The sequence below is a fragment of the Macrotis lagotis genome, chromosome X (genome assembly GCF_037893015.1).
Source record: "Macrotis lagotis isolate mMagLag1 chromosome X, bilby.v1.9.chrom.fasta, whole genome shotgun sequence".
Lineage (NCBI taxonomy): Eukaryota > Metazoa > Chordata > Mammalia > Peramelemorphia > Peramelidae > Macrotis > Macrotis lagotis.
In genome coordinates this window covers 78,759,725-78,784,581 of record NC_133666.1, presented here as the reverse complement: position 1 = coordinate 78,784,581, position 24,857 = coordinate 78,759,725, and the positions used below count along the sequence as shown (strand labels likewise).

Below are 24,857 nucleotides of genomic sequence, written 5' to 3'. Positions count from 1 at the left end.
TTTGGCCACTTCCTTCTCTAGCTCATTGGCCTCTATGCTATATGTCACATCCAGGGCCACATCTTCCAAATGCATGTCTTTGAAATGGTACCTTCTCTCTTGGTTCTTCATGCCTCTCCACTTTTACTCTGGCTTCCTCTGGAGGCCCATCCTGGTTTCCCCTTTCAGATCACCTAATTTTTTACCTTCTGTCTCCCTCATTAGACCAAGAGTTCCAGAAAAAGCAGGGACTATTTTCACACCTCTTCATCTTTCCAGCATTTAACACATAGTAGGCATATAGGAAACTTTATTACAGTGAACAGAATCCTGGAATTGGAGTCAAGAAGACCCAAGTTCAAATCCTACCCCTACTGGTTGTGAGACCCTGGGCAAGTCAATTTCTCTTGGTCAGTTTCCTTATCATTAACATGAGCAGAATAAAAACCCTGACCTCACAAGGTTAATAAATGCCCCCTAAGAAAAACCACCCCTTTGTCAGGGTGAGAGAAATTTGTACTCTGGCCCTAGTCCTGCTCTGGTGATCCTCTGAAGGAGCAGGGGGTTGGGGGGGGTGAATAGGGAGAGGTACATGTGGAAAGGGGAAGGGAAAGGAGCTGAGAGAGATCCAGAGCAAGAGAGATTTGGTCCATTGCAATGTACTTCTATAGCTGGTGAGTTAATAGGAAGGAAAGAAGAAAGGAAGGGAGGTAAGGAAGGAGGAAGGAGGAGGGAAAGAAGGGAGGGGGAAAGAGGGAGAAAGGAAGAAAGGAGGGAAGAAGTAAGGAGGAAAGAGGAAAGGGAGGGAGAGAGGGAGGAGGAAAGGAAGGGAAGGAGGAAGGGTAGAGGGAAAAAGGAAGGAAAGAAAGGAAGGAAGGAAAGAAGGAAAGGAGGAAGGAAAGAAGGAGGGGGAAAGAAAGAAGAAAAAAGGAGGGAAGTAAGGAGGAAAGAAAGGAGGGGAAGGAGAGAAGGAAGAAAGAAAGAAGGGAAGGAAGGAGAGAGGGAGGGAAGAAAGGAGGAAGAAGACAAAGAAGGAAGGGAGAAGGAAAGGGGAAAGAAAAATGGAACAAGGAAGTAAGTAGGAAAGAAGAAAGGAAGGGAGGGAAGAAAGGTGTAAAGAAAGAAGGAAGGAGGGGGAAAGAAAGAAGGGAGGAAGTAAAAGGAGAAGTAGGGAAGGAAGGAAAGAAGGGAGAAAGGAAGAAAGAAGAAAGGGTAGGAGGGAAAGGGAAAGAAAGAAAGAAGGGAACAAGGAAGTAAGTAGGAAAGAAGAAAGGAAGGGAGGGAAGAAAGAAGGAAAGAAGGAATGAAGGAGGGGGAAAGGGAGAGAAGAAAAGAAGGGGAGAGGAGGAAAAGAAGGAAGGAAGGAAAGGAGGGAGGAAGTAAAAGAGGAAGAAGAGAAAAGAGGGAGGAGGAAGGAAGGAAAGAAGGGAGGGATGAAAGAAAGAAGGGAAGGGAAGAGAAGAGAAGAGAAAGAAAGAAGGAAAGAAAAGAGAAATGGAAGGATAGAAGGGAGGGAGGGGGAAAGAAGAAAGAAAAAAAAGGGAGGAAGAAAGGAAGGTCAACCTCTTCCTCCACCCTGACCCAGCTCTGTGCTGTCTGGGCACAGCCTCCTGGTCACTTAGCACACCCTACCTTGGCTGTGGGCCCAGCTGTGGATTCCCTGCACATCACAGAATTCACTATTTTCGAGCTGAAAGGGCCCTTAGAGATCCTGTAGCTCAACCCTTTCATTTTGTAGAGGACGAAAATGAAGGCCAGAGAGGGAGATGTCCTAACCTGGATCAGGGAGGTGCAATGTGGGCAGCAGACCTGGATGTGGCCCCAATACCTTGGAGTCCTTTCTCTCCTCTGGCCCTGGGCCTTTTCTGGAGGCGGCATCAAAAGTCCCTGGCTTATATTGGAGGACAGGCCCAGAATCACCAAATCTGGACATTTGTCCATCCATCTGTCTTCAGGCAAGCTTAGTCTCCAAGCAGAGACCTCTCAGTATCCTGATTTCAAAATCATCTCTGGGGAAGGAGCTTATACCAGCATTTCTTGGTCACTCACTCCAGTGCTAAATCACACATCCAGTTCTTCCTCCAATCTTCCCTTAATCTACCCTGCTAGGTCCAGCTGGACCTCAGAGGGATGCAAGACAACTATCAGTCCCAAGGCTCCTTTATCAACTCTACAGAGGCCTTCCAAGCTTGGCTAAGTCTGATCTAGTCTCATTTCCAAAGAAGTAACAAAACAGCTAACCCAGTTTGCAATCACAGACTCCAGTCAACCTTGGGCTAACCCTGGTCCTGCCCAGACTTGCTGATTGGGTCTGGGCAAGTCACCAAAAGTCTTTGGGCTTCAGTTTCTCTTGGTGTCCAAATGGTTGTTGAACTGACCTCATCTCATGAGGAGATTTACTGTAATATTTCCATGTCCCCAGGAAAGTGTAGGCCCATACAACCAACTGGCAATATTTTCAACATCAAAGGAGTCTCTGAGGTGAGCTACTCCAAGCCCTTATTTCTAAAGATGCAGAACTGTGAGGCCTACACAGAGGAAGGGGCTAGATCAGGACCATACAATTGGTGATTGGCAGAAGCAAGTGGATCCATGACTTAATTTCTCTGGTAATGCCAAAGGCGAATGTCCCATTTACTGGGTACTGCCATTCTCCTAGCTCTGAGGGGTCCTCTGGCCAGGCAAACCACCCACTGGGCTTTGGGACACCAAGAAGTGCCTGAGTAGCTACACTGAGCCATATACCAAGGTCATAAGGGTAAGCCTTTTTCTTTTCTTTTCTTTCTTTTTTTTTTTTTTAGGTTTTTGCAAGGCAAACAGGGTTAAGTGGCTTGCCCAAGGCCACACAGCTAGGTAATTATTAAGTGTCTGAGACCGGATTTGAACCCCAGGTACTCCTGACTCCAGGGCCGGTGCTTTATCCACTACGCCACCTAGCTGCCCCTCTTTTCTTTTTAAAACTTTTTTTTATTTATTTAAGGCAATGAGGTTAAGAGTGACTTGTGCAAGGTCACACAGCTATTAAGTATCTGAGGTTGGATTTGAACTCAGGTCCTCCTGACTCCAGGGCAAGTGGGTACTCTATCCACTGGCCACCTAGCTGCCCCAGGCTTTTTATTTTCAAAACTATTTTCCACTATAGTGACACCTGCAGTTAGAAGAGGCTAGGGTCATTATCCCAGTTTTGAAAGAGGGGCTAACCAAGGCTGGAAAGTAAAAGGAATTTGCCTCAGGTCATCTGGAGAACAAGGAGTTTGGCTGAGAAAGTCAAGAATTAGCTTAATAACAGCCTCCATCACCAATGGGCTAGTGAGTATTTCCAATTGGTCTTCCTATGGCATCTCAAATTCAACCTGTACCAAGAGACTTCTCCCTGGCTCCAGCTCTTTCCTTCACTTTTCCCTTTCTATGAGGGCAATGCCATCTTTCTAAGTTTGTCTACCCCCTTGGATAGGCTTTTCATATCCTCCTTCTGTCTGAATTTCTCTGAGTATATGTGGCAACTCCCAGTGAGGACGATTGTGTCACTTTTGCCTTGACATCCATAGAGATACACAGTCTGGGACATGGTAGGCGTTTAATAAATGCTTACTGAACAAAGGAGATGGCAGAACTTTACCCTTAGAGATAACTTGAATTCTTGGCATTTTCTGCCCACGTGTTATTGCTTTAAGGACGGGTGGCCTTGATATTGGGAGTCTGCCATGGGACTCTCCGCCCAAGGTCAGATCCACCAGCCCAGTATTTCTGAGCTCACTCTTGGGTTGGGCCTCAGATCAGTTTGTTCCCAATCTCCTTTCACTCCTTTGGGGCAGAGGGGTCACCTGTGAATAAAGGACCCACAGCCAGAAGAGCTATAGTCTCATCTAGTCTGATGATTTCATTTTATGTAAGAGTAAACTGAGGGCCAAAGAAGTAAGCATCTTCCCCAGTCAGTCACATAGCTAAGTAAGCCACAGCATAGCATCACACTAGAGACCCAATTCTCTGCTGCCCAATCTAATGTCCCTGTGGTTAAGCCAGATGCTTTTTTTCTCAAACTAAATGGGTCCTAGGCTGTGAAGATTACCTATAAGTGGCCCACAGGAAGGGTCCCCAGGCAGGACAGCCCTCTCCTGCCCATCCATCTGCTTATCAGATGGGTTCTAAAGATGGATTCTCCAGTAAAGACGCTGGTTCAAGGGAACTAGGAGTAGTGGGCCCCCTCTTCCACTCTCCCCACCATGGCTGAGAGAGGACTTGGATGCTTAGAAGCAGGATGGGGTGTCTACCAGCCCCGTCTTATATATACCTTCACATATACATCGACACATATCCATACTTACATACATATATAGCTTCCTATACTCTCCTACACACACAAAATGTATCACTCACACCTACATACATATGCCCCCTACATCCACACTCCTTTCATATTCACACCTTCACCCACATTTTATCCCTCCATATACAAACATACCCCCCATCTACACACATACCCATACCCTAACCCATCTGTATACATCCTTCTACCTTTTTCCAGGGATAGCCCTGGGAAAGTCATTTAACCCTGTTTGCCTCAGTTTCACCATTCCAGTATCTTTGTCAAAACAAAACAAAACAAAACAAAATCCAAATGAGATGACAGTCAGACATGAGTTAAATGACTGAACAACTCTCCCGATCTATACTCACTCATACCCACATACCTTAAAACTCAAACAGAAAGATTAAAGAGGACCATAGACCCATTATAAGGTCACTGGAGATCTAGGGCAAAGGGCTGAGGGGAGCCTCCAGCAACAGAAATCAGCCTTCTCCTGCCAAGTGGATGCTTCCCTCCTTCCCTAGCAGCCCAAACAAGTGATTTTCTCATTTTTTAAAAATCTTTCCAGTATCCCAGAGGGGCTGGGGGTGGATGAAATTGAGCACTTTAATCTAGAGGCTTAGGATCCTTGATCTGGAGCTGACAGAAGCACAGAGTTTGAGTCCCTTACTTTGGTGAAGAATAGGTCTCTGTAGCTACAGAGAAGAAGTGAACTTAGCCAAGGTTACAGTTAAGAAGCAGGAATGCAGGGCCTAGATCATCCAATGTCTCAAATACTCAGCAACCCACCTGGCTAGCATTTTGCTTCCTTTCCCACCTCTAGCCTAAAGACCTTATTTCCTCCCTATTTGAAATTCCTTTATTCCTAACTCACTGGTCAGAAAACTAAAACATGTGAGGAAAAATGAAAGATTTTGAGATTATTCAATTAAAAAAAAAGAAATATAGGAGAGAAGACAAGGATTCTAGTCATGGCTCTGCCTTTTGATGTTTGTCCTTCATTCTTTTCAGGTTTTAGGTTTTTTTTTTTTTTTGCAAGGCAAATGGGGTTAAGTGGCTTGCCCAAGGCCACACGGCTAGGTAATTATTAAGTGTCTGAGACCGGATTTGAACCCAGGCACTCCTGACTCCAGGGCAGGTGCTTTATCCAGTATGCCACCTAGCCACCCCTTGTCCTTCATTCTTGAAGACCATGACAAGCACATGAATTGGATTTGAGTGAAGGGGTGCTGTACCAAGTCACCAGCCTCACTTTCTCCACCAGAACCATCTGGATCCAGTGACCAGATAGGACTCAGGATGACTGGAAATGGTCCTGGATAGGAGGCAATCAGGCTTAAGTGATTTGTGCAAGGTCACACAGCTAGTCAGTGTCAGTTGGCCGACGCCAGATTCAAACTCCCGTCCTTCCAACTTCAGGGTCACTGCTCTATCTACTGCACCGCCTAGTGTACCTTCCTAGTGCCATTTGGTAGCTGAGTGACCTTGGGTAAATTACTTGCCCTCTCTGAGCCTGTGGAATGGTCTATAAAAGTAGAGGTTGAAACTAAATGATCTATGGAACTAAAAGGATTTCTTCAGGAGAAGGGACCAGAAGGGAGTTATAGGAGTCTAACTCTAGGGGTCTTTACCCCTCACTTTGCAGGTGAGGAAATGAAGACTGGGGAGGTGAACCTATGAGGTGCCCAAGGTTGGACAGCTCCAAAGAGCAGAAGCCCAGTTCTATTAGTCCAAACCCAGGGTTCTATCCACTTTGTCTCATCACCAATGTCCTTTCAAGTCCTGAGACTGGGTTTTCTATGGTTCTTCCCCAGCTCTAAAAACGTCCATTTCCATGACTGGCACTACTCTGGATAGAACATGGTGAGTAGCTGTTTCCCATCTGCCCTGAAGAGTAAAGGCGATTTTTCAACCAGAGGAGAGGGGACTGATTCCAAGGAGTTTTTCAAAGGAGTCACCTAACTGGAGAGGTGGGTAAAGACAGCCACCATTAGCTCCCATCTACCCTCACCTGGCAGCCCCACAGGGGAATGGAGGAAATGAGCTCTGGGCTTCCCTGACTCCCTCCCACTTCCAAGATTCAGCCCCAAAGAGCTACTCCCTGCTCACACTTTCAGAGTGTCACACTAACAGTCAGAGGTATTTGTAACACTTCAAATAGACTGCCAGGTAATGTGTCACTTCCCTGCCTTCTCAAGGTCATGGAAATTCTAGAAGGGTCCTTTCTGAGATTGCCTAAGCCCAGGTCCTCATTTGAGGAAACTGAGACTCAGAGAAAACCTATGATCCAGTGCCTCAAATGAAATAGCGGGAATCCAGATATCTCAGCCTGGGGTTCTTTCTTAGACATTGCCACATGATGGGAGGGTGGCGGCCATATATTTTCTCCTCTTCCTCTCTCATCAACTGAGGACGAATGCAATGAAGGGTCAAGTTCAAGGATTGGGGGGAAGTAGGTCATTCAGTGGTTTGAGTTTCCCCAAGATGTCCAAGGAGATATAATTGAAACCCCCCCCCCCATTTTGGTTTCTAGCTCCAAAGTTTCAGATGTTAGTGATAAAAGAAAAGCCCTCCTTAGAGATGGGTTGATGGTCTCAGTTGTGGGGAGGAGCTCTCAGGTACAAACACTAATTTCAAGGAGCAGCATTTTCCTGCAGGCCCTACATTTTTACCACTGTGTTGAGTTTGTGAGCAAACATCGGTCCACTTCAGCACAGCTGTACTGCTCTTAGTTAGCATTTTATTGACTTTCCATGAAAGGTGGTCTGGGTCTGAAGTCAGAAGGCGTGGGTTTAAGGTTGGGACTTGCCAGCTGTGTGACCTGGGGCAGGGTTCCTGCCTGAGTCTTAGGACACTATTAAGCAGCACAGCACAGGAATACTCAAGCTACCTGTCTTAGGGAGCCTTTGGAAGGGTCCCTCCTGCCCACAAGATCCCTTTTCTCTTGGAAGATCGAGAGAAGATGCCTGCCTGGAGACTGTGATTCATTCTTGCATTATAACCCAAATATTGCTTGGGACCCAGGTCAGGACTCTAGGGATCAAGGAAGGGGAGGAATTATAGGCTCCTAGATCTAAAGGCAGAATGTCAGAGGCTATCTAGTCCAATCTCCAATTTTTACAAGGAAGGGAACTGAGGCCCAGTGAAGGGAAGACTTGGTCAAGGTCATACAGATAGTAAAGCATCCAAGGTGGGATTTGAGTCCAGGTCCTCTGTTTCTTTCTATTGGACCTCATGGTCTCTAGAAGTCTGTTCTGTACAGCTCACATACCTGAATGATTGATGCCATCTAACATCTCTTGCCATGGACAGTGACCCTTGCCCCCCCCCCATCCTTTGCACTGTTGCCTGAATCTGGTCATTCTCTGCTTAGAAGTCTGCAAGGGTTCCGATCTCTCTTTCCTAGCACCCCCCCCACCTGCATGTAATTATTTCATTGGCTTTGTTTCCCGTTAGAGCCAACCCTATGCTCTGTTCCTCCTAAACAGCTTCTTTTCCCTCTCTTACCTATTCAATTCTTCTCCCACTATTGCAGCCTCATTCCCAAACTGACTTCCTTATCACCCCTGCTGGCAAGGGCTCTGACTCTCCAGCCTCAGACATTTTGTTCTGTTTCCTAATAATCTACTTAGCATGGAATACGGAATGACCACCTCTGAACCTAGGCTGTTACCACTTGTTTCCAATGTCACCTCCTAGAGGACAGGAATCCTATTTTTGCCACACTGACAGTACACAGTAGTTGCTTAATAAATACAGGGATTGTTGTAGGTAGCAAGGAAGGGCTAAGGACTGTGGGTCCTTGCTCAAGGCTTTGCTCTTCTGGGACAGTTGGCTTTCATAGGATGCTTCTAGAATGACCCATCAAAGAGAAAAGAATACCATTCACGGAAGTCCTAGGTGTCCCAAACCTCTAGGCCTGGCTCTAAGAAGGTGTGAAGCTCAAGTCAATCTTAGAACACCCATACCTTTCTTTCCAAGGCCTTAGCAGGTCTGTGGGTTCTCCACCCTCCAAAGCTTTCCAGGGATTTGCTCCTGGTCAGTAGCCACAAGGAACAAAGGGACTCTCCCACTTCTTCCCCATCAGGCCCTGCATCCATAGGCAGGTCTATAGTACACCTCCCAGAAACTTGGAGCCAAAGAAGGCAGAGTCCGTGGCCCCTCCCCCTCTGCCCTCCTTCTCAAGGCCAGCTCTCCTCTTTCAGGCAGGAGGTGGGGAAAAGAGGGCGGGACAAATGTTATGTGGGACCAGCGATTCCCATTAAGACCCTAGCTAGTGACCTTGGGTGAGTCCTTTCCAAGTCCATTCTCATTTCTATGCTTCCACAAAAAGCAGATGTGCCTCACCTCGAGCCAAAACAAATCTCGGCAGAAGGAGGAACCCTAAATAACTGAATATGTCAGCTAGAAGTGAGGGGAGGAAGAAAGATGACCCAGGAGGGGGAAAACACTTAAGTCCAGGGGAGTCAATGGGCACCTGTGCTGGGGACGTATCTTCATAACAAAAACTGGAAGATTCTTCTTTTCCCTTTCTCAGGGAAAAGGGCTCCCTTTCTCTCTACCTCTGCCTCCCCTAATTATTTGGATGCACTTCCCTTCATATTGTACCTCCACCCCAACCGCGGCTGGAGGGGGGGGGGACCCGCAGCTGCTCAGTTGACTCTAGAGAAGGGCAGGGAGATGTGCTAGGGAATAAGGAAGGGAAAGAGGTCAAAGAAAAGAAGGGTGTGGTGGAGGACTGGAAGGCCAGGGCAGCTTCTGTGGCAAGTCACCTAGGCCAATACTGGGTTCCGGGGTTTGCACACGGGGTGCCCTTGCTCTGCTTCACTTCGGGGGTGTCAGCGTCGCTCTCAGCATCTCGTACCCCTTCTCTTGCCAGAGATGTGTGAGGCGCCAGCTTTTGGCTCAGGGTCTGGGGCCCTCCCACTGGCTCAGAGGCTAAGCCTGGCGGCCGACAGGCCGTCGGGGGGCGGGGGTGGGGGTACACTCCAGCCGTCGGGGCACGCGTGTGGCTCTCGATTCCCTCCGTGTTAGCCCGGATGCCCTCTGCCTCAGGTCACAGTGGGTGTGTCCCGGAGGGTGTGTGCTCTTGCATGCGTGGGCTTGCATGTATGTGCGTTTGCATATATGTGAGCATGCTTGTGTGTGCGCGCGTATGCCGGGCCTCTGGGCTCCTCGGGGCCGGCCAAAGGAGAGAGGGGCGGGGGGCGCCCTCTTTCCCCCCTCCCGCGGCCGCCCGGTGTGGTCCGGATCTCCCCCCCCCCGCCCCCCCCCCCCCCCAGCTGCGGCCGAGCCTCCGGGCCGCCCGGCCGAGACGCCGACTTACCGGGCCGCAGACGCCGCCTCCCTGCTCCGGCATTGTCTCCCGCGCCGCCGCCGCCGCCGAGGTTCCCGTCACCTCCGGCACTGGCCCCCGCCCCGCCCCGCCCCTCCCCTCCCCTCCCCCCGCGGCTCGGCCCAGCTTCCCCGCCTCCCCGATCGCAGGGCTCCGCGCTCCCCTCCGCGGCGGGCGCCACAATCGCGGGGAGGGACCTCTCCCCCGCTCCCGTCTCCTCCCCTCCCCTCTTCCGGACCGGCAGGCGCCACAACCAATCGGCTCATCCGGGAGGCGAACCCCGCCCATCCCCGGGCGGCCTCCGAGTGTGTCTCTTTAAATGCAAATTAGCCTTGGGGGGGGGATGGGGAAGCCAGGCTGCCTAGCGCCCCCAGTCGGCCGGCAGCCCTGCAGGCCCCGTAGCCCTGCCCCGACTGGCCGGACCGGGTGGCGGTCGCGCGGCGCTCTGGTCGCACCCCTTCGGGGCTCGCTTCCCGGGCCCTGGGCCCCGCACCCGGCTCTCCGCATCTCCGTCCCGGGCCCCTGCAGCGCCCCCACCTCAGCCCGGTGCGGCTTGCCTTCCAAGACTTCTATTTAAAGAGATAGGAGGGGGCTCCCGGGGTCCCCTCTCGAACCCCGAGGTCCCCCCCAACCTTTCCATCCCGAGGCTAGTTTGTGTTCGGCCTTCTCTTCTGGATTGGTTTTGGTCGTGCTTTCTTGGACCGCACTGGGTGCTCGGGGCACCTAGGGCCTCATCTGCCCCCCCCCCCCCAGTCTCTTGACCTTAAGCCAACAGTTAGGAAGACCCTGGGTGGGAAGAGACTTTAGAGGCCATTCAATCCACCAAGCGTTGAGCTTCTCCTGGTTGCAAATTCTGATGAGGTTGAGGTTGGGGTGAGTGCTCCTTTGCCTCAGTTTCTTCCTTTGAGAAACGAGGCTATTAGATTAAATGAGCCCTAAGCAATCTCCTAGGGTTACTTCCCAACCAGAGGAAACTGCTGTTTAGGATGTTGTTGGTTGAGATGCTGGCCCGGTTTGCCATTTCCTTCTCCAGTTCATTTTATACATGAGGGAAACTGAGGCACACAAGGGTTACCTCTCTCTTCAAAAAGAAACCGACTTGTCCAGGGTCAGTCACACGACTATCCAGTGTCTGAAGGCACTTCACTTCATGGAGAAGAGTCTTTCCAGGAATTAGCCAAGTGAGATACTCGTTCCACTGTACTAACTCCCCCAGTCTGCTACTTTACTAGACATTCTGAATTGTCTGTGGAAACAGAAAGGGAGCAGTAATCAGGACTGTCTTTTCCTCCCTACACCAGGAAGAGCAATCCAGTGGACCTGCAAAGCTGCCTTTGCTGTGCCTCAATTTGCAAATTGACTTTGTCCCTCTCCCTCATTCTTGTCCCTTCCTGGCATCCTTTGGGAATAGGAACCCGTGAAGGTGATCTCACTCCCTTCAAATTTCCCCAGTGTGTCTGGCTCTCCTTTAGCAACATCATAAAGGCTACACACATAGCTGAATATTTATGACACCAACCAAGGCAGCTAGGTGGTACACTTTGAAGTCAAACCCAGCCTCACACCCTAGCTGAGAGACCCTGGGTAAAGTCCCCTAACTTCTGCCTCAGTTTCCACACCTATAAAATAGAAATAATTTAGGCCTCTTCCCTCATTTTACAGATGAACAACGATCCAGGGTGGTGACCTGTCAACATTATCTAGGAGCAAAAGACAGTTGAAATTGGAATCAAGGTCCTTTGAAGTCCATGCTAGAACTCAAGCCTTCACCCTCAGCAAGCAAGTCCTTGAGTTTAAAGTCAGAATTCAGGGTTTCAAGGATACAGAATCATAGTTTACTGTCGGGCATGCTCCTCTCTCTTGAAAAAGACCCTAGCCTCTCCATGCCTTCCTTAAACCTACTGTGTTTCTGTGACTAAAAAAACGAACCAAAAAACCCTCAAACAAACCCAAATAAACAAACCCCCAACTCTGTCCCCTGGTGGCCAGTAGTGGTGCTATCTCCCAGAATATAACCTGGCTGGTGCATGGGAGACACAAAAATGGATCAGAGAAGGTTTAGTAAGTCCAGCCAGAGTTTGGGCCCTGATGACATAGCCTTCCAGGCCCCAGGGGCATCTCCACCACTCATAGAGACCCTGAACTGGAAGCAAAAAGGCTTCATATTTTTCCCAAAGGCAGCCTAAGATAGGTCAGTGATTGAGGGCAGCAGAGAAATGAAAGCTCAGGAGCACATAGTGGAGATGGACAGGAAGGACCAGAGAACAGGCACACGTTTTAGAAGAGAAAAAAAAAATCATTTTTGCAAATGATGCTGAATCCAGCAAAAGATTTACCCAGGTGCAAGGCCTATGAGGGAATCAGGGGGTATACCATGTGAACCTTAATTTTTAGATTAAAAATGAAGACAATAGAAATTTTAGGTTATACATGAAGTTTGTTCTCTAAGATTTACTTCAAAATCTATAAAGTGGAAGTCACGACTAGAGATCTAGCCAGAGCAAAATGAGAGAAGAGTATTTATAGAAATCACACAAAGTCTCATACACTTTTGGAAGCCAACCAGAATACACATTAGCGCATTACTTTATGATCTCCTTACCCATCCATAAAGTCTGTTCTATGTCAAAACTGACAAAGATCCAATAAGCAGCAAGACCATTGTCTTCTTTCATGACTTGATATTTTATGTTACCAGATATGTTATAGACCTATAAAACATTGGAATTTCTCCCATTCTAAAATGTCATAAGAATTTATTTAGATCTCTTATAGAGATAGGCAGTTTCCTGATTCCTCAGGATGATAATTCTCTAAATTGTTCACACAACTGGGAAAGACAATGTATAACTGCATTTTAGAGGTGGGAACTAGGCTAATCCACACAGTCAGAGACCACCTTTTGATTTATAGCTGGAGAGTATACAGACCTCAAAAGGGCAGAAGCTAACATTCAGATTAACGTTCAGACTTATAAACCTCTATGAGAAACCAGTTTTTGATTAGAAATATAAGATTTTAGAAACTTAACTTTCACAACTGAAATCCTAGGTGTTCATTCATGGAAGTTTGGAGCAGAAAGCACTGACTCTATCCCAGTAAATGATCTAAAGCATGAGATAGGCCCATATGGAATGATGATGACTGCAACACTTTTTCAAAAACTGAGGTCTTAGACCCCAATACTACTTATTTGACATTGTCAAAACCCTGCTGCTCAGGGTTTCTTTATTAGGGTCTTTTGCCAGATTATAAGGAACTACAATGAGAATATTAGGGCAGGGTGGGAGACTTTATGACCTGTTTGAATGAGACCAGAGTTGGAAATCGAGCTTGGGTACTAGTCCAGACATTACTGCTGCCCACAACAACCAGAAATAATATAAATAGTCCCCTTTATGCTTTGAGGCAGGGTAATAGATTATCCAAGATCTTTGGCGATCCTTTCCAGTTGATATCATATATTGGATGGGGAGAGGAGGGTCAGCAGATATGGACTCAAGTCTTGGCTGGGCCATTTAGGGTCCGATGGGGAGACTGTCTAGTCCAATTCCCTCATTTTCCAGTAGAAGAAATAGAACATGGAAAGGGGAAAACTTGTTCAGTATTTTAAAAGTGAGAACTAAGCATGGATTTTTTTTTAGGATTTTGCTAGGTAATGGGGTTAAGTAGCTTGCCCAAGGTCACACAGCTAGGTAATTAGTAAGTGTCTGAGGCTGGTTTTGAACTCAGGTACTCCTGACTCCAGGGCCAGTGCTCTATCCACTGTGCCACCTAACCATGGATTCTAACCCAAGTGTTTTGAATCCAGAACACATCTATACTTCACATTGCCTTGAAACTTGTCAACTTAGACAAATCACTTTACTTCAGCTTTCTGTTCTGGGAGTGAGTTTTTTCGTCTGTGAAAGGGGGTGAGGAGGGAGAAGAGGACTGCCATTGTCTAACTCCCATCATACTCTTCATAATGAGGAAAGAACTGGAACAATCCAAACTGGGAGACAAATTCAGTGGATGATGGGTTTCAGAGTCTCTAGAACTATGAGCAAAATGAACAGGTACACATCTACTAAAAGCTAATAGAGTACTTGATAGTGGGGGGGTAGAGGGTAGGGGGCAAGATCTGTTATTTATCAAACTGGAATTAAGATAGCTTGAAAAGGGGGATGGTCTGTGCACCCTACACTAACAGGATTTTCTGTAGTTCTAAATAGTAGCAAGATTTTCTCTTGGTAATAGGGGTGGGAAGGGAGGGGTTGAAGTGGGCATAAACAAACTCTTGAGTCTACTTTTCTGCACTTTATTTTGGACTGAAAAAGTGACCAGTTCCAGGAAGATGGCAGGTGTTACTTTTAAGAGTGGATAGGCTATGGGATGTACTGGATTTTCTGCTTTCCTAGGTAAGGTACAACCTTGCCCTATGGCTGGTGCTTGAGGTAGTTAATCAACACAGGTGGAATATCTAGTTGGTCGATGACATTGTTAGGGTAAGAGCCCTGAAGAGCTTTTCGGCATGCAAGACGAGCCTGGGACATCAGAGATTTGGGATGAGCTGGAGGGAGAGATAACAGAGCTGAGGAAAGGCAGTTTTTCTACATCCTTATTGCTCTAAATATACTCACACTCTTCTCTCCCCTCCCCTTCTCAACTTTCTGCTTATTCCAATCCCAATCTGTCCAAAAAGAAAGCCCTAGACTTTGGAGTCAAGAGTCCAGGATTTTATTGCTGACTCTGACATTATGTAACTAATGACTCTAAGCAAGTCATTTAACCTCTTTCCTCATTTGATAAGAGAGCTGGGAACCAGATGATGTCTAGGGTCTCTTCCAGCTTTAAATCCTCTAATCCATAGAAGATTGCATAGGGGAATCCACAGAAATTTTAGAGTTTGAAGGGACTTTAGAGACCATTATGTTCAATCCCCTCATTTTACAATTGAGGAAATTGGGGCCCAGAAAGTTTTCTAAATAATTTTCCTGAGAACACAAAAGTAGTGATATCAGGATTCAACCACTTAGGGGAAAGGGGGATAAAAATTGGCATGTGTTCTCTTGGAAAAGATCTTGGGTTGTTGTGGTTCCCAGAGAAGCTCTGGCAAGGCACAGGGGCTTGTTCTAGGGTCCCCATTGGAGGGTACTGATTTCCCATAGAAGCTCTGCCTAAGACTAGCCCCAGGAACCCTCTCCTCTCTCCTTTTCACTCACTTCTTTCTCTCAGCAGTAGAGCCACACCTTCCCCTTCTGGGTCTGTCTTCACTAGTGGGAGATATGGGAGATATACATTGGCCCCAAAGTCCACAAGCAACTGGATGTATTCGAGGGGGCAGTTGTGTTGCAGGCAGAATTCTAGCAGTGTGCGTGGCTTGGATATACGTGAAAGCAGGTGTTTATCTGTGCAGTTGTAGTTTGGGTCAGCTCCATATAGCAGGAGAAAGCGGAAGCACTCAAGATGGCCATAGATAGCTGATAGGTAGAGAGGTCCAGAGCAGGAGATAATGCTAGAAGCCCGCTGTGTAGCTCTACCTTTGACATTGACCTCTGCTCCGTGACTGAGGAGCTCTTTCAGAATCTCGCTGGCACCATCTCTAGCAGCTGTAAGCAGTGGGGAACTGTTGTTATAGATGCTGCCTCCAGGGTTGGCTCCAGCTTCCAGTAGTACTCGAACACAGTCTAAATGCCCACGACTGACGGCAGTGAACAGGGGTGTCTGAGCTTTAACATCTAAGCTGTCCACTTCTGCCCCATGAGCCAAGAGAACTTTCAGGCAGTTGAGGTGGCCATGAGAGGCGGCCAGGCGTAATGGAGTACCTGGTACACCCCAGCCACTGAGGCTGTTGATAAAGCGCTTGTAGCGTTCCTGGCAAAGGAGCTGGTCTAAGATTTTGGCATTGTTGTTATGGACAGTTTGATTAAGTTCTTGTTTCTCACCAGAGCTGTCTTGGTCAGATTCTTGCAGCAGGGAGAATATCTTCCTTATGTCCATTTGATTCATTTCTGTAGACTGAAGAAGAATTCCTTTTATTCTATTTAACAAAACATAGCAGATCTGTTCAGGGTGGGAAAAGGGGGATGGGGCATAAACTCTAGTCAAGAGATCATTTGTATCTCTTTTGCAATCCAGGCTGGAACCTCCAGCTCTGCCTCCAAGTTACCATTTCCCTTATTTCCCATTTTGGAGAACCCAACTCTGATGCTGCTCCCCTCCATCAAGCCTCTCTTCATTCCTCTTTCACAAAGGTCAGCTCTTTGCCACTACACATTTCAGCCACGCTCACCATGTAAGTTCTCTTTATGCTAAGGGCTTCCTGAAGAAACAGGGGCCTTCCTAGGTTTTCACCTCCAAGTCCCGGAAAGTTCTCTAGCTGGAGTCTGATTATGGTTTGTGGAGGGGAGAGGCATCATCCCAGACTGACCCAAAGTTTGTACGTTTTACTTATTCCTCAGGGCCTTAATTGGAGCTTGACCCTGTCAGCTACCCCTCTAGTGAGCCCTGCTCCTGTCCACCTTTCAGTGCTACCAGGGAGTACCTTTAGAAGATCTTGAGCATATGAACCTTGTCTGGCAAAAGAGTGAGATTGTCTGATGTAAAAGAACTTTCACCAGCTCCCTCGAAGGACACAGGATAAGGCAAAAAGTAGGAGTTAGTTATGTCACAAGACTTGGTATGGTCATGGCCCAGGAAGTAGTACTGGAATCAGTACTTAGCCTGTAGGTAAGAGAGATGCAGACTCAAGTCTCAGCCGTGTAGAGTTCCTCTTCTCCACAGTTTCCCTTTCTGTTAAGATCTGTAAGATCTCTTCTGTAAAATACAAGTTCCCTTCTCCCACCTTCCCAGTCCTTGGCCGGGCCCTCCTCAGCCCTCCACCCCACCACTGCTACCCATCCACCTCCCCCGAAGTCCCTCTGGGTATGCAAGCTAATGATTCCCCTTAGAAATTCTCCCCCAAGCAAGTTCTTTAGCCCTCACATACCGAATAAAGACCCCGAGGTTGGTCCCCAGCACCCATGGTGCCCAGCTCCCAACCCCTCTGTATCTCGGAGCCCCAAGGCAAGGTCCTGGAGTATCCACCAGGCAGAGTTTCCCAACCATCGGCGCCGGTCCCGGACCGTCGGGGCGGGCGTCGAGAGTGGTGGCGATAGTCTGGGTCCTTGGTTCGAATACCGTGGTAAGTGGGCACCCCGTCACCCCCCCCCCCCCAGGAGCCTTCCCCAAACCCGGGGGTACTCACGTAGCCGCAAGGCGAGGACAGCGGCTGAGTTGGGGCAAGACCAACCCCACTGTGGCCGCGGACTGCAAGTGACGTTGCTTTCCACCTTTGTGAGGCAAGCGGTCCCTGGACCCCCTCCCCCACGCTACGCGCACGGCTCACCCTTGGACGATCGGGCGTCCTCTGTGCTCCTCCCTTCCCCCACGCACCCTCCGGGACTAATTTTAGCTGCCCCCTCACCCTCGCCCCCCTCCTTCCTCGTGCCCTGGCCGCCTGCTGGCTTATCTTAACTATTGCGATGCTCCCAGCGGGACATCCAGGGAAAGAGGAGGAGGGGTGGGGGTTGGGGAATCGGAACAGGTGTAGAGCGCCCAACCACCCTCCCCCCCCCCCCCCAGCCCAACCAGCCCTCTGTGCACTCAATAAAATTCAATCAACTGGAGCCCAAGCGGGCAGCACCCTCTGGCACCCCCAAGATCTCTTAGTTCCTACCTTTAAACACAAGCCCTGGGACAGCTGGCTGCCCCTCTCCCCAATCACAATCCCCCCCAAGCCTACCCCTCTCGAGGGCCCTTCACATCTTCTTAATGAGAGAAGCAGAAATTGAGGGAGGAGGTCGGAGGAGGCACACCCAGTCCAGATCAGTTTTATTCGAAGCTGCAGAACTGTTAAAAAACCCAACCAAAAGTCCCTTAATCCCGAGGTTCATACACCCAGAGGAAGGGAAAAATCTCATCCCCCTAAAGGGCCACCCTATAGGGACTAGATGTGGGGTCCCAGGCAAACCATTTACTTTTGCTAGCCCTCAACCTCCACTCTCTTAGGAGCAAAGTATCCAAGCCCTGAATGTGTCTGTAGCTCAGAGAGAAAATGATTCTGTCTCATTCAAATCATACATGTGACCTCAAACCCTCAGCTTAAACAGGACCCGAGAGACCCCTCCCCTCCTTTGATTGACAGAGAAATGAAGACGGGGTTGAAACCTGGCATTGGACAAGTCGCTTCATTTGTTTGCCTTAATGCACTGGAGAAAGACATAGCTAATCACTGGTGTATCTTTCCTAAAAAGGCCCCATGGACACTGTGGGTCACAGACTCACACAGTCAGACAATATGTGTAGTTATACATACAGAGTGAAAGTCCATACTTAAACCTGCCTCCCTCCTCCTCACACCTGTCCAAGATAAATGACATCTAAAATCTTAATTATAGCTCTGAGATTCTATTCTTCTAAATCACAGATTGTATTGGCCCAGCCTGCTTTCCAAACTCAATCTTATGTTTTTTCTCTGTTCAGTGCTATCAAACAAAGGTCACCAGGAGAACAGAAGGGAATTAAAGCCAATGAAAGGATGAAGGCACTTTCTCCTGCCCTAAATCTATGATCTCCCAGTCTTTAATTCCCCCATTTGCTGATATGCTACTAAAGTCAACTGTTAAGGAAATTCTGGTATACCTGTAATTGCATTTAAAGTCCAGGGGACATTCTGATACGCAGATAAGAAGCAAAGAATTCCAGCTTTGCCACTTTCCTGACTGTATGACTTAATAAATCGCATTGACTTTTTTGACCTTACTTTTCACATCTATTAAACTTTAAAACAGAAAAGATGTTAAGATGAACAACTTAAATGGGATATTGAAACAAAGTAGAAAAAAGTCAAAGGTTAATCATTATGTATACATAAATATGGCAACATCATTACCAGTCAAGTCTGAGCTCCTTCACTGTAGATACAGAGCTGGAATGTCTCAAGACAGACTGTCTTTTATTTTACAGTAGAGGAAAGTGAGGTTCACAAAGTAAAAAGTCCTCCTTACTTCCTTTCTTTTTTTAAAATTTATTTTAAAGATTTTGAGTTTTGAGTTTTACAATTTTTCTCCCAATCTTACTTCCCTCCCCCACCCCCCCACAGAAAGCAATCTGTCAATCTTTATTTTGTTTCCATGTTGTACATTGATCCAAATTGAGTGTGATGAGAGAGAAATCACATCCTTAAGGCAGAAAAAAAGTGTAAGAGATAACAAGATCAGACAATAAGGTATCTGTTTTTTTTTCTAAATTAAATGGAATAGTCCTTGAAATTTGTTCAAACTCCACAGCTCTTTCTCTGGATACAGATGGTATTCTCCATTGCAGACAGCCCAAAATTGTCCCTGGTTGTTGCACTGATGGAATGATCAAGTCCATCAAGGTTGAACATCACCCCCATGTTTCTGATAGAGTGTACAGTGTTTTTCTGGTTCTGCTCATCTCACTAACCATCAGTTCATGCAAATCCCTCCAGGAAAAGCAAGCTCTTTTTTCAATACATCCTTGTTCTGCCAACCCATCAATCTTATCTAGTTTCCATTTCTTCCCTTCCCTATTGTTCCCACACATGCAGGACCTTCTTCAGTCATCCTGATTTATATCTAGCCATTGGATCAGATGGCTTTGGAGGAGAGAATGAGCACCCCCTCACTCAATTCCAGTTCACTCTTATGTCATGGCATCATCTCCCTGATATCATGGTCTTCAAGGACAAAGGACAAATGTCATCAACACCATCATCATCACTATTTCTATAGTTGATGTGATTACATAAATTGTGGAAAGAGTAGTAGACACATGTCATCCATAAAACCTGGATTCAATCACACAATCTCTTTGAGTTTCAGTTTCCTCTTTTTTAAAAAATGGAAATTACAATAGTGCCTACAGAAGCAGGGGGGTTACCAGGCTGAAATATTGTAAATATTATCAGATGTGATTATAGTCCTATATCCATATTCTTTTTTTAATTTAATATTTATTCTCATTTTGTACAAATAATGTTTTTACATTAATAAAATATTCTTGTTTAAGAGTAAACAAAATACCCCCTCTCCCTCATAAATATAGACTTGCTTGAGTGATAAAGTAAAGGGGAGAGAAAAAAATTAAAATTAAATAAAATAGTAATAATTGTAGGTATGGCCAGGTGGCGCAATGGACAGAGCACCAGCTCCAGAGCCATGAGCACCCGAGCCCACATCTGGCCCCATACACCCAACAATCACCCAGCCGTGTGACATGCAAGCCACCCGAACCCCACTGCCCTGCAAAAACCAAAAAAAAAAAGAGAGAAAAAACCCCAAAATAAAATAAAATAGTAATAAAAGTAGGGGTGGCTGGGTGGTGGACAGAGCATTGGCCCTTGAGCCAGGAGCACCCAGGTCCAAATCCGGCCTCAGACACCCAATGATCACCCTGCTATGCGGCCCCAGGCAGGCCACCCAGCCCCATTTGCCCTGCATCCCCCTCCTAATAATAATGATAATAATAATAATAATAATAATAATAATAATAATAATAATAATAATAATAAATGTGCTTGAGTCTTTGTTCCAACACCAACAACTCTGTTGCAGGTGGATTACATTCTTTATGATAAGTCCATGGCAAAAGTTACTTCTATATTTTTCCACCGTTGCCATTGCTGATCTCAACTCCCTCCTTTCATACTTCTCCACTACCATGTAGTATATTTTCTCTCTCCTTTCACTCTGACTCTGCTGTAGGGTAGCTGAGTGGTGCAACAGACAGATCCCCAGCTCTGGGGCCAAGAGGCCCTGAACACCCTTACTACCCCTTAGGCCCAGCATCCACCTGGACCTATGGTCCCACACAAGCCATCCAATCCCAGCTCCTTGCAAGAAGTAAAAAAGAAAATGTGTTATACCTGACCACTCTCCCCCCATGGTCCATCCTCTCCTCCATCACTCGCATTCCCCCCTTCCCCCTGTCTGCCTTCTCTCCTTCTTACTCCAGATGCCTATACCCCATTGAGTATATATGCTGTTTCCTCTCCTAGCCACCTCTGATGAGAGCAAAGATTCCTTCATTCCCCCTTGCCTTCCCCCCTTCCATATCATTGCAATAGCTCATTGTAATAAAGAAAAATCTTATTATATGAAATATCTTGGCCTATTCCCCCTCTCCTTTTTCTTTCTCCCATTACATTTCCCTTTTTTCTATTGACTCCAGTTTTACACCATATTTTATCTTCAAATTCAGCTTTCTCCTGTGCTTTAACTATAAAAGCTCCCTCTACCTGCTCTATTAACTGAGAAGGTTCATATGAGTATTATCAGTGTCATTTTTTTCTATGCAGGAATACATGCAGTTCATCATCAAGTCCCTCATATTTTCCCCTTCTCCTCCAATCTCTATGCTTCACCTGAGTCCTGTATCTGAAGATCAAACCTTCTGTTCAGCTCTGGCCATTCCAGCAGGAACATTTGAAATTCCCCTGGTTCATTGAAAGTCCATCTTTTTCCCTGGAAGAGGACATTCAGCCTTGCTGGGTAGTTGATTCTTGGCTGCATTCTAAGCTCTTGTGCCTTCTGGTATATTATATTCCAAGCCCTACGAGCTTCCAATGTAGTTGCTGCTAAGTCCTGTGTGATCCTGACTGCAGCTCCATGATATTTGAACTGTGTCCTTCTGGCTGCTTGTAATATTTTCTCTTTGACTTGGGAGTTCTGGAACTTGGGTATAATCTTCCTAAGGGTTGGTTTTTTGGGATCTCTTTCTTGGGGGGATGGGTGGATTCTCTCCATTTCTATTTTGCCCTCTGCTTCTAGAATATCAGGGCAATTTTCCTGTAGGAATTCTTTGAAAATGATGTCAAGGCTCTTTTCCTGATCATGACTTTCAGGTATTTCAATAATTTTTAAGTTATCTTTCCTAAGTCTGTTTTCCATATCAGTTGTTTTTTTCAATGAGATATTTCACATTTTCTTCTAATTTTTCATTTTTTTTGGTTTTGAAGTATTGATTCCTGATTTCTGATAAATTCATCAATCTCCCTGAATTCTATTCATTGTCTGAAGGATTTGTTCTCCTCAGAGAATTTTCTTATCTCTTTTTCCATCTGGCCAATTTTGCTTTTTAAAGCATTCTTCTCCTCAATAACTTTTTGAACTGTTTTATCCATTTGACCTAAGCTGGTTTTTAGCATGCTATTTTCTTCAGCATTTTTTTGGATTTCCTTGACTAGGCTGCTGACTTCATTTTCATGTTTTTCCTGCATCTCTCTCCTTTCTTTTCCCAGTTTTTCTTCTAACTCCCTCATTTGATTTTCAAAGTCTTTTTTGAGCTCTGTCATAGCCTGAGCCTAATTTCTGTTTTTCTTGGAGTCTTTAGATGCAGGAGCTTGTGCTTCCTCATCTTCAGACTGAGTATTTTGATCCTTCTTGGGCTCATATGCAAAATATTTCTCACTGGTGTTCCTCTTTTTTCTCTGCTTGCTCATTTTCCCAGCCTGGGCCTGGTTTGGGGGTGCTTCCTGAGCTTTTGGGACACTCCCACAAGGGTCTCAGTGTGTGAAGTTCTGTCCTCCCTCCTGGTCTGTGAATGACAATAGGCGCCCCCCTCTGCCACAGGGCTGAGGTGGGGGGGCTCTGCTGTTCTATGGGGGCACCTAGACTGCGGTCAGGATCTGAATGTGTTCAGAACCCAAGAGTCCTGTTCCAGGGGCAGAGCTCTACAGTCTCTCTCTCTTCACTCCCCTCCCTAGGTTCAATGGGCTCATGCTCTGGGGGCTCCTGCTTACCGGCTCTGCCTGCTTCTGTTCCTGGATCTGGGCTGCTGTGGCCAGGCTGCTCTCTGTGTTCCCTGAGTGCTGGGCTTCACGTGCTAGCTCTGGCAGAGGTCCCCCCGCTGTTCCCCCAATTTGTTCTGGGGGCTCTCCAGGGTGTAGCTCAGGAGACTCCCCTGCTGCTGTGAGCCACAGCTCCCAGCGCCCAGGGGCTGCCTTCCTGAGACTGAAGTTCTTTTGCTCTGGTGGGCCACCCCTCTGGAGGGCAGCCCCTCCAACCCTGGGGAGCAGAGCCTTTCTGCTCTTTTCCAGGTTATCTTGAGTAGGAGAACTGCCTCACTGGGTCCCTCTGTGGGTTCTGTCTCTTGAAAATTTAGTTAGAGTCCTTAGCTTATGAGTTTTATGAGAAAGCACCTAAGACAAGATCTGTTCTTGTCGCCATCTTGGCTCTGCCCAAATAAGTCCTTACTTCCTTCTAGTAGTCCCACAGACATATACAACTGAGGTTATTAACTCCAAATATGAAATCAACATCAAGGACATTGCTTCAGCTGCTTTCTGCCAAGCTCTACTACTCTTACTTTGGGAGTAGTTAATTTAAAAAAATAATTATTTTCTCAACTACATGTAAAGATAGTTCTTAGCAAACATTTTTTTGGTAAACTTTTGAGTTCGACATTTTTCTCCATTCTTCCTTTCCCTCCCACTTCCCCCTAATAGAGAACAAGCCAATATAATTTTTACATATTTAACTGTGTTAAACATACTTTTAGGGTGTAGTGATACACACAGTCTGAATGTCTATCCATCCATTCATCCATTGTCTTTTCTTCCTTTTTCTCTTTTGTCAGTCAGCATTCTGGTTTTCTTTTTTCTTTTTTCTTCTTGCAAGGCAATGGGGTTAAGTGACTTGACCAAGGTCATACCTCTAGGTAAGTATTAAGTGTTTGAAGACAGATTTGAACTCGGGTCCTGCTCACAGAGTTGGTGCTCTATCCACTAAGTCACCTAGGGCAGTTAGGCGGCACAGTAGATAGAGCCCATTTGAGTTGTAATCAGGAGGATGGGACTTCAAATCCAGTCTCTGACACTTGCTAGCTGTGTGACCTTGGGCAAGTTATTTAACCCTGATTGCCTCGCATCCAGGGCCATCTCCAGCTGTCCTGATTCAGATATGGCCACTGAACCCAGATGGCTCTGGAAGAGAAAGTAAGACTGCTGACTTAGCCCATCACCCCTTCACTCAAATCCAATTCACCTGCTTGTCTTAGCAGCACCTCCTTGATGTCATCATGGTCTTCTAGAAGGAAGGGCAAAACATCAGTTTTGGTATATTTGATAGCAAAGAAGACTGAAAAGGATGAAAGTCCCTTTCAAAGTTTTGATTTTCAGACATAGCCTTCCTCTCCCATGATCCTTCCAGCAGCCCTGTGAAGCAGGTAGAGTGGGAATGTTGTCTTTACCTTGAAGCAAGCATCAGCTCATGTTTTTGTAATAATAATTTCTGACATCTCTAATGTACTTTGAGATTTTCTTTTTTTGGTTAATATGTCTTCATTTACACATTACTAAAATATTCTTGTTTAAGAGTAAACATAATACCTACTCACCCATAAAAATATAGAACCTCATGAGAAATAAAGTAAAAAAAAGAAAAAAATGTGTTTCAGTCTGTGTTCTGATACTATCATCTTTGTCTTGCGTGGATCACTTTCTTTATCATAAGTCCCTCACAAAAGTTACTTTCATATTTTTCCACAGTTGCTGTTGCTCATTGTAATTCCCTCCATCCATTCCTCCCCACTACCATATATTATATTTTCTCTCTCCTTTCACTTTGTCCCTCCTCTAAAATGTGCTGTAGGGTAGATGACTGGTGCAGTGGACAGAGCACCCGCTCTGGGACCAGGAGATCCCCAAGCCCACATACCACGCCAGAGACCAAGCAAACCATCTGACCCCGTGGTCCTGTACAGGCCACCCAATCCCAGCACCTTCCAAAAAGTAAAAAAGAAAATGTGTTATATCTGACTATTCTCTCCTATGGTCTACCCTCCCCCCTTCCCCCTGTCCCCCTTTTCTCCTTTTTACTCTAGATGTCTATACCCTATTGAGTGTGTATGCTGTTTCCTCTCTGAGATATTTCTGATGAGAGTGAAGATTCCCTCATTCCCCCTAGCCTTTCCCCCATCCATATCACTGCAAAAGCTCATTGGAAAAAAACCCATCTTTTATATGAAATGTCTTAGCCTATTCCACCTCTCCTTTCTCTTACTCCCCATACAGTTTCCTTTTAACCATTTCAACAGGAACATTTGAAATTCCCCTATTTCATTGAATGTCCATCTTTTCCCCTTGAAGAGGATGTTCAGTTCTTCTGGGTAGTTGATTCTTGGTTGCATTCTGAGCTCTTTTGCCTTCTGGAACATAAAATTCCAAGTCCTATGAACCCTTAATGTGAA

General features: G+C 46.5%; 2 protein-coding genes and 1 pseudogene across 4 annotated transcripts in view; 1 reads left to right on the top strand and 2 right to left on the bottom strand.

Annotated features, from left to right (window-relative positions):
• AMER1 (APC membrane recruitment protein 1) overlaps positions 1 to 9,684 on the bottom strand; it is a 36,104-nt gene extending 26,420 nt beyond the window's left edge. Inside the window, exon 1 of the mRNA XM_074199883.1 lies at positions 9,615 to 9,684. The gene's annotated coding sequence lies outside the window, so the exon portion shown is untranslated. The remainder of the gene's footprint in view (positions 1 to 9,614) is intronic.
• Positions 9,685 to 11,998: 2,314 nt separating this feature from the next.
• ASB12 (ankyrin repeat and SOCS box containing 12) lies at positions 11,999 to 16,956 on the bottom strand. 3 transcript variants are annotated; one of them, XM_074200794.1, is made up of 4 exons: positions 16,852 to 16,956; positions 16,150 to 16,328; positions 14,828 to 15,623; positions 11,999 to 14,175 (listed from the first exon to the last, which is right to left on the bottom strand). In XM_074200794.1, exons 3-4 carry the CDS (start codon positions 15,612 to 15,614, stop codon positions 14,042 to 14,044), a joined length of 921 nt encoding a protein of 306 aa, XP_074056895.1. In that variant the 5' UTR covers positions 15,615 to 15,623; positions 16,150 to 16,328; positions 16,852 to 16,956; the 3' UTR covers positions 11,999 to 14,041. The 3 variants fall into 3 exon arrangements, with proteins under 3 accessions (XP_074056895.1, XP_074056898.1, XP_074056896.1); XM_074200797.1 differs by having other exon boundaries at positions 14,828 to 15,616; XM_074200795.1 differs by having other exon boundaries at positions 16,176 to 16,328.
• LOC141498716 (trinucleotide repeat-containing gene 18 protein-like) overlaps positions 16,293 to 24,857 on the top strand; it is a 141,404-nt pseudogene continuing 132,839 nt past the window's right edge.

Coding starts and splice junctions, on each gene's coding strand:
- ASB12 (XM_074200794.1), bottom strand. CDS start 15,614: ATGAATCAAATGGACATAAGGAAGATATTCTCCCTGCTGCAAGAATCT. Junction 14,176..14,827: donor TCTACTGCTGAGAGAAAGAA/GTGAGTGAAAAG, acceptor CTCTCCCTCCAG/CTCATCCCAAATCTCTGATG.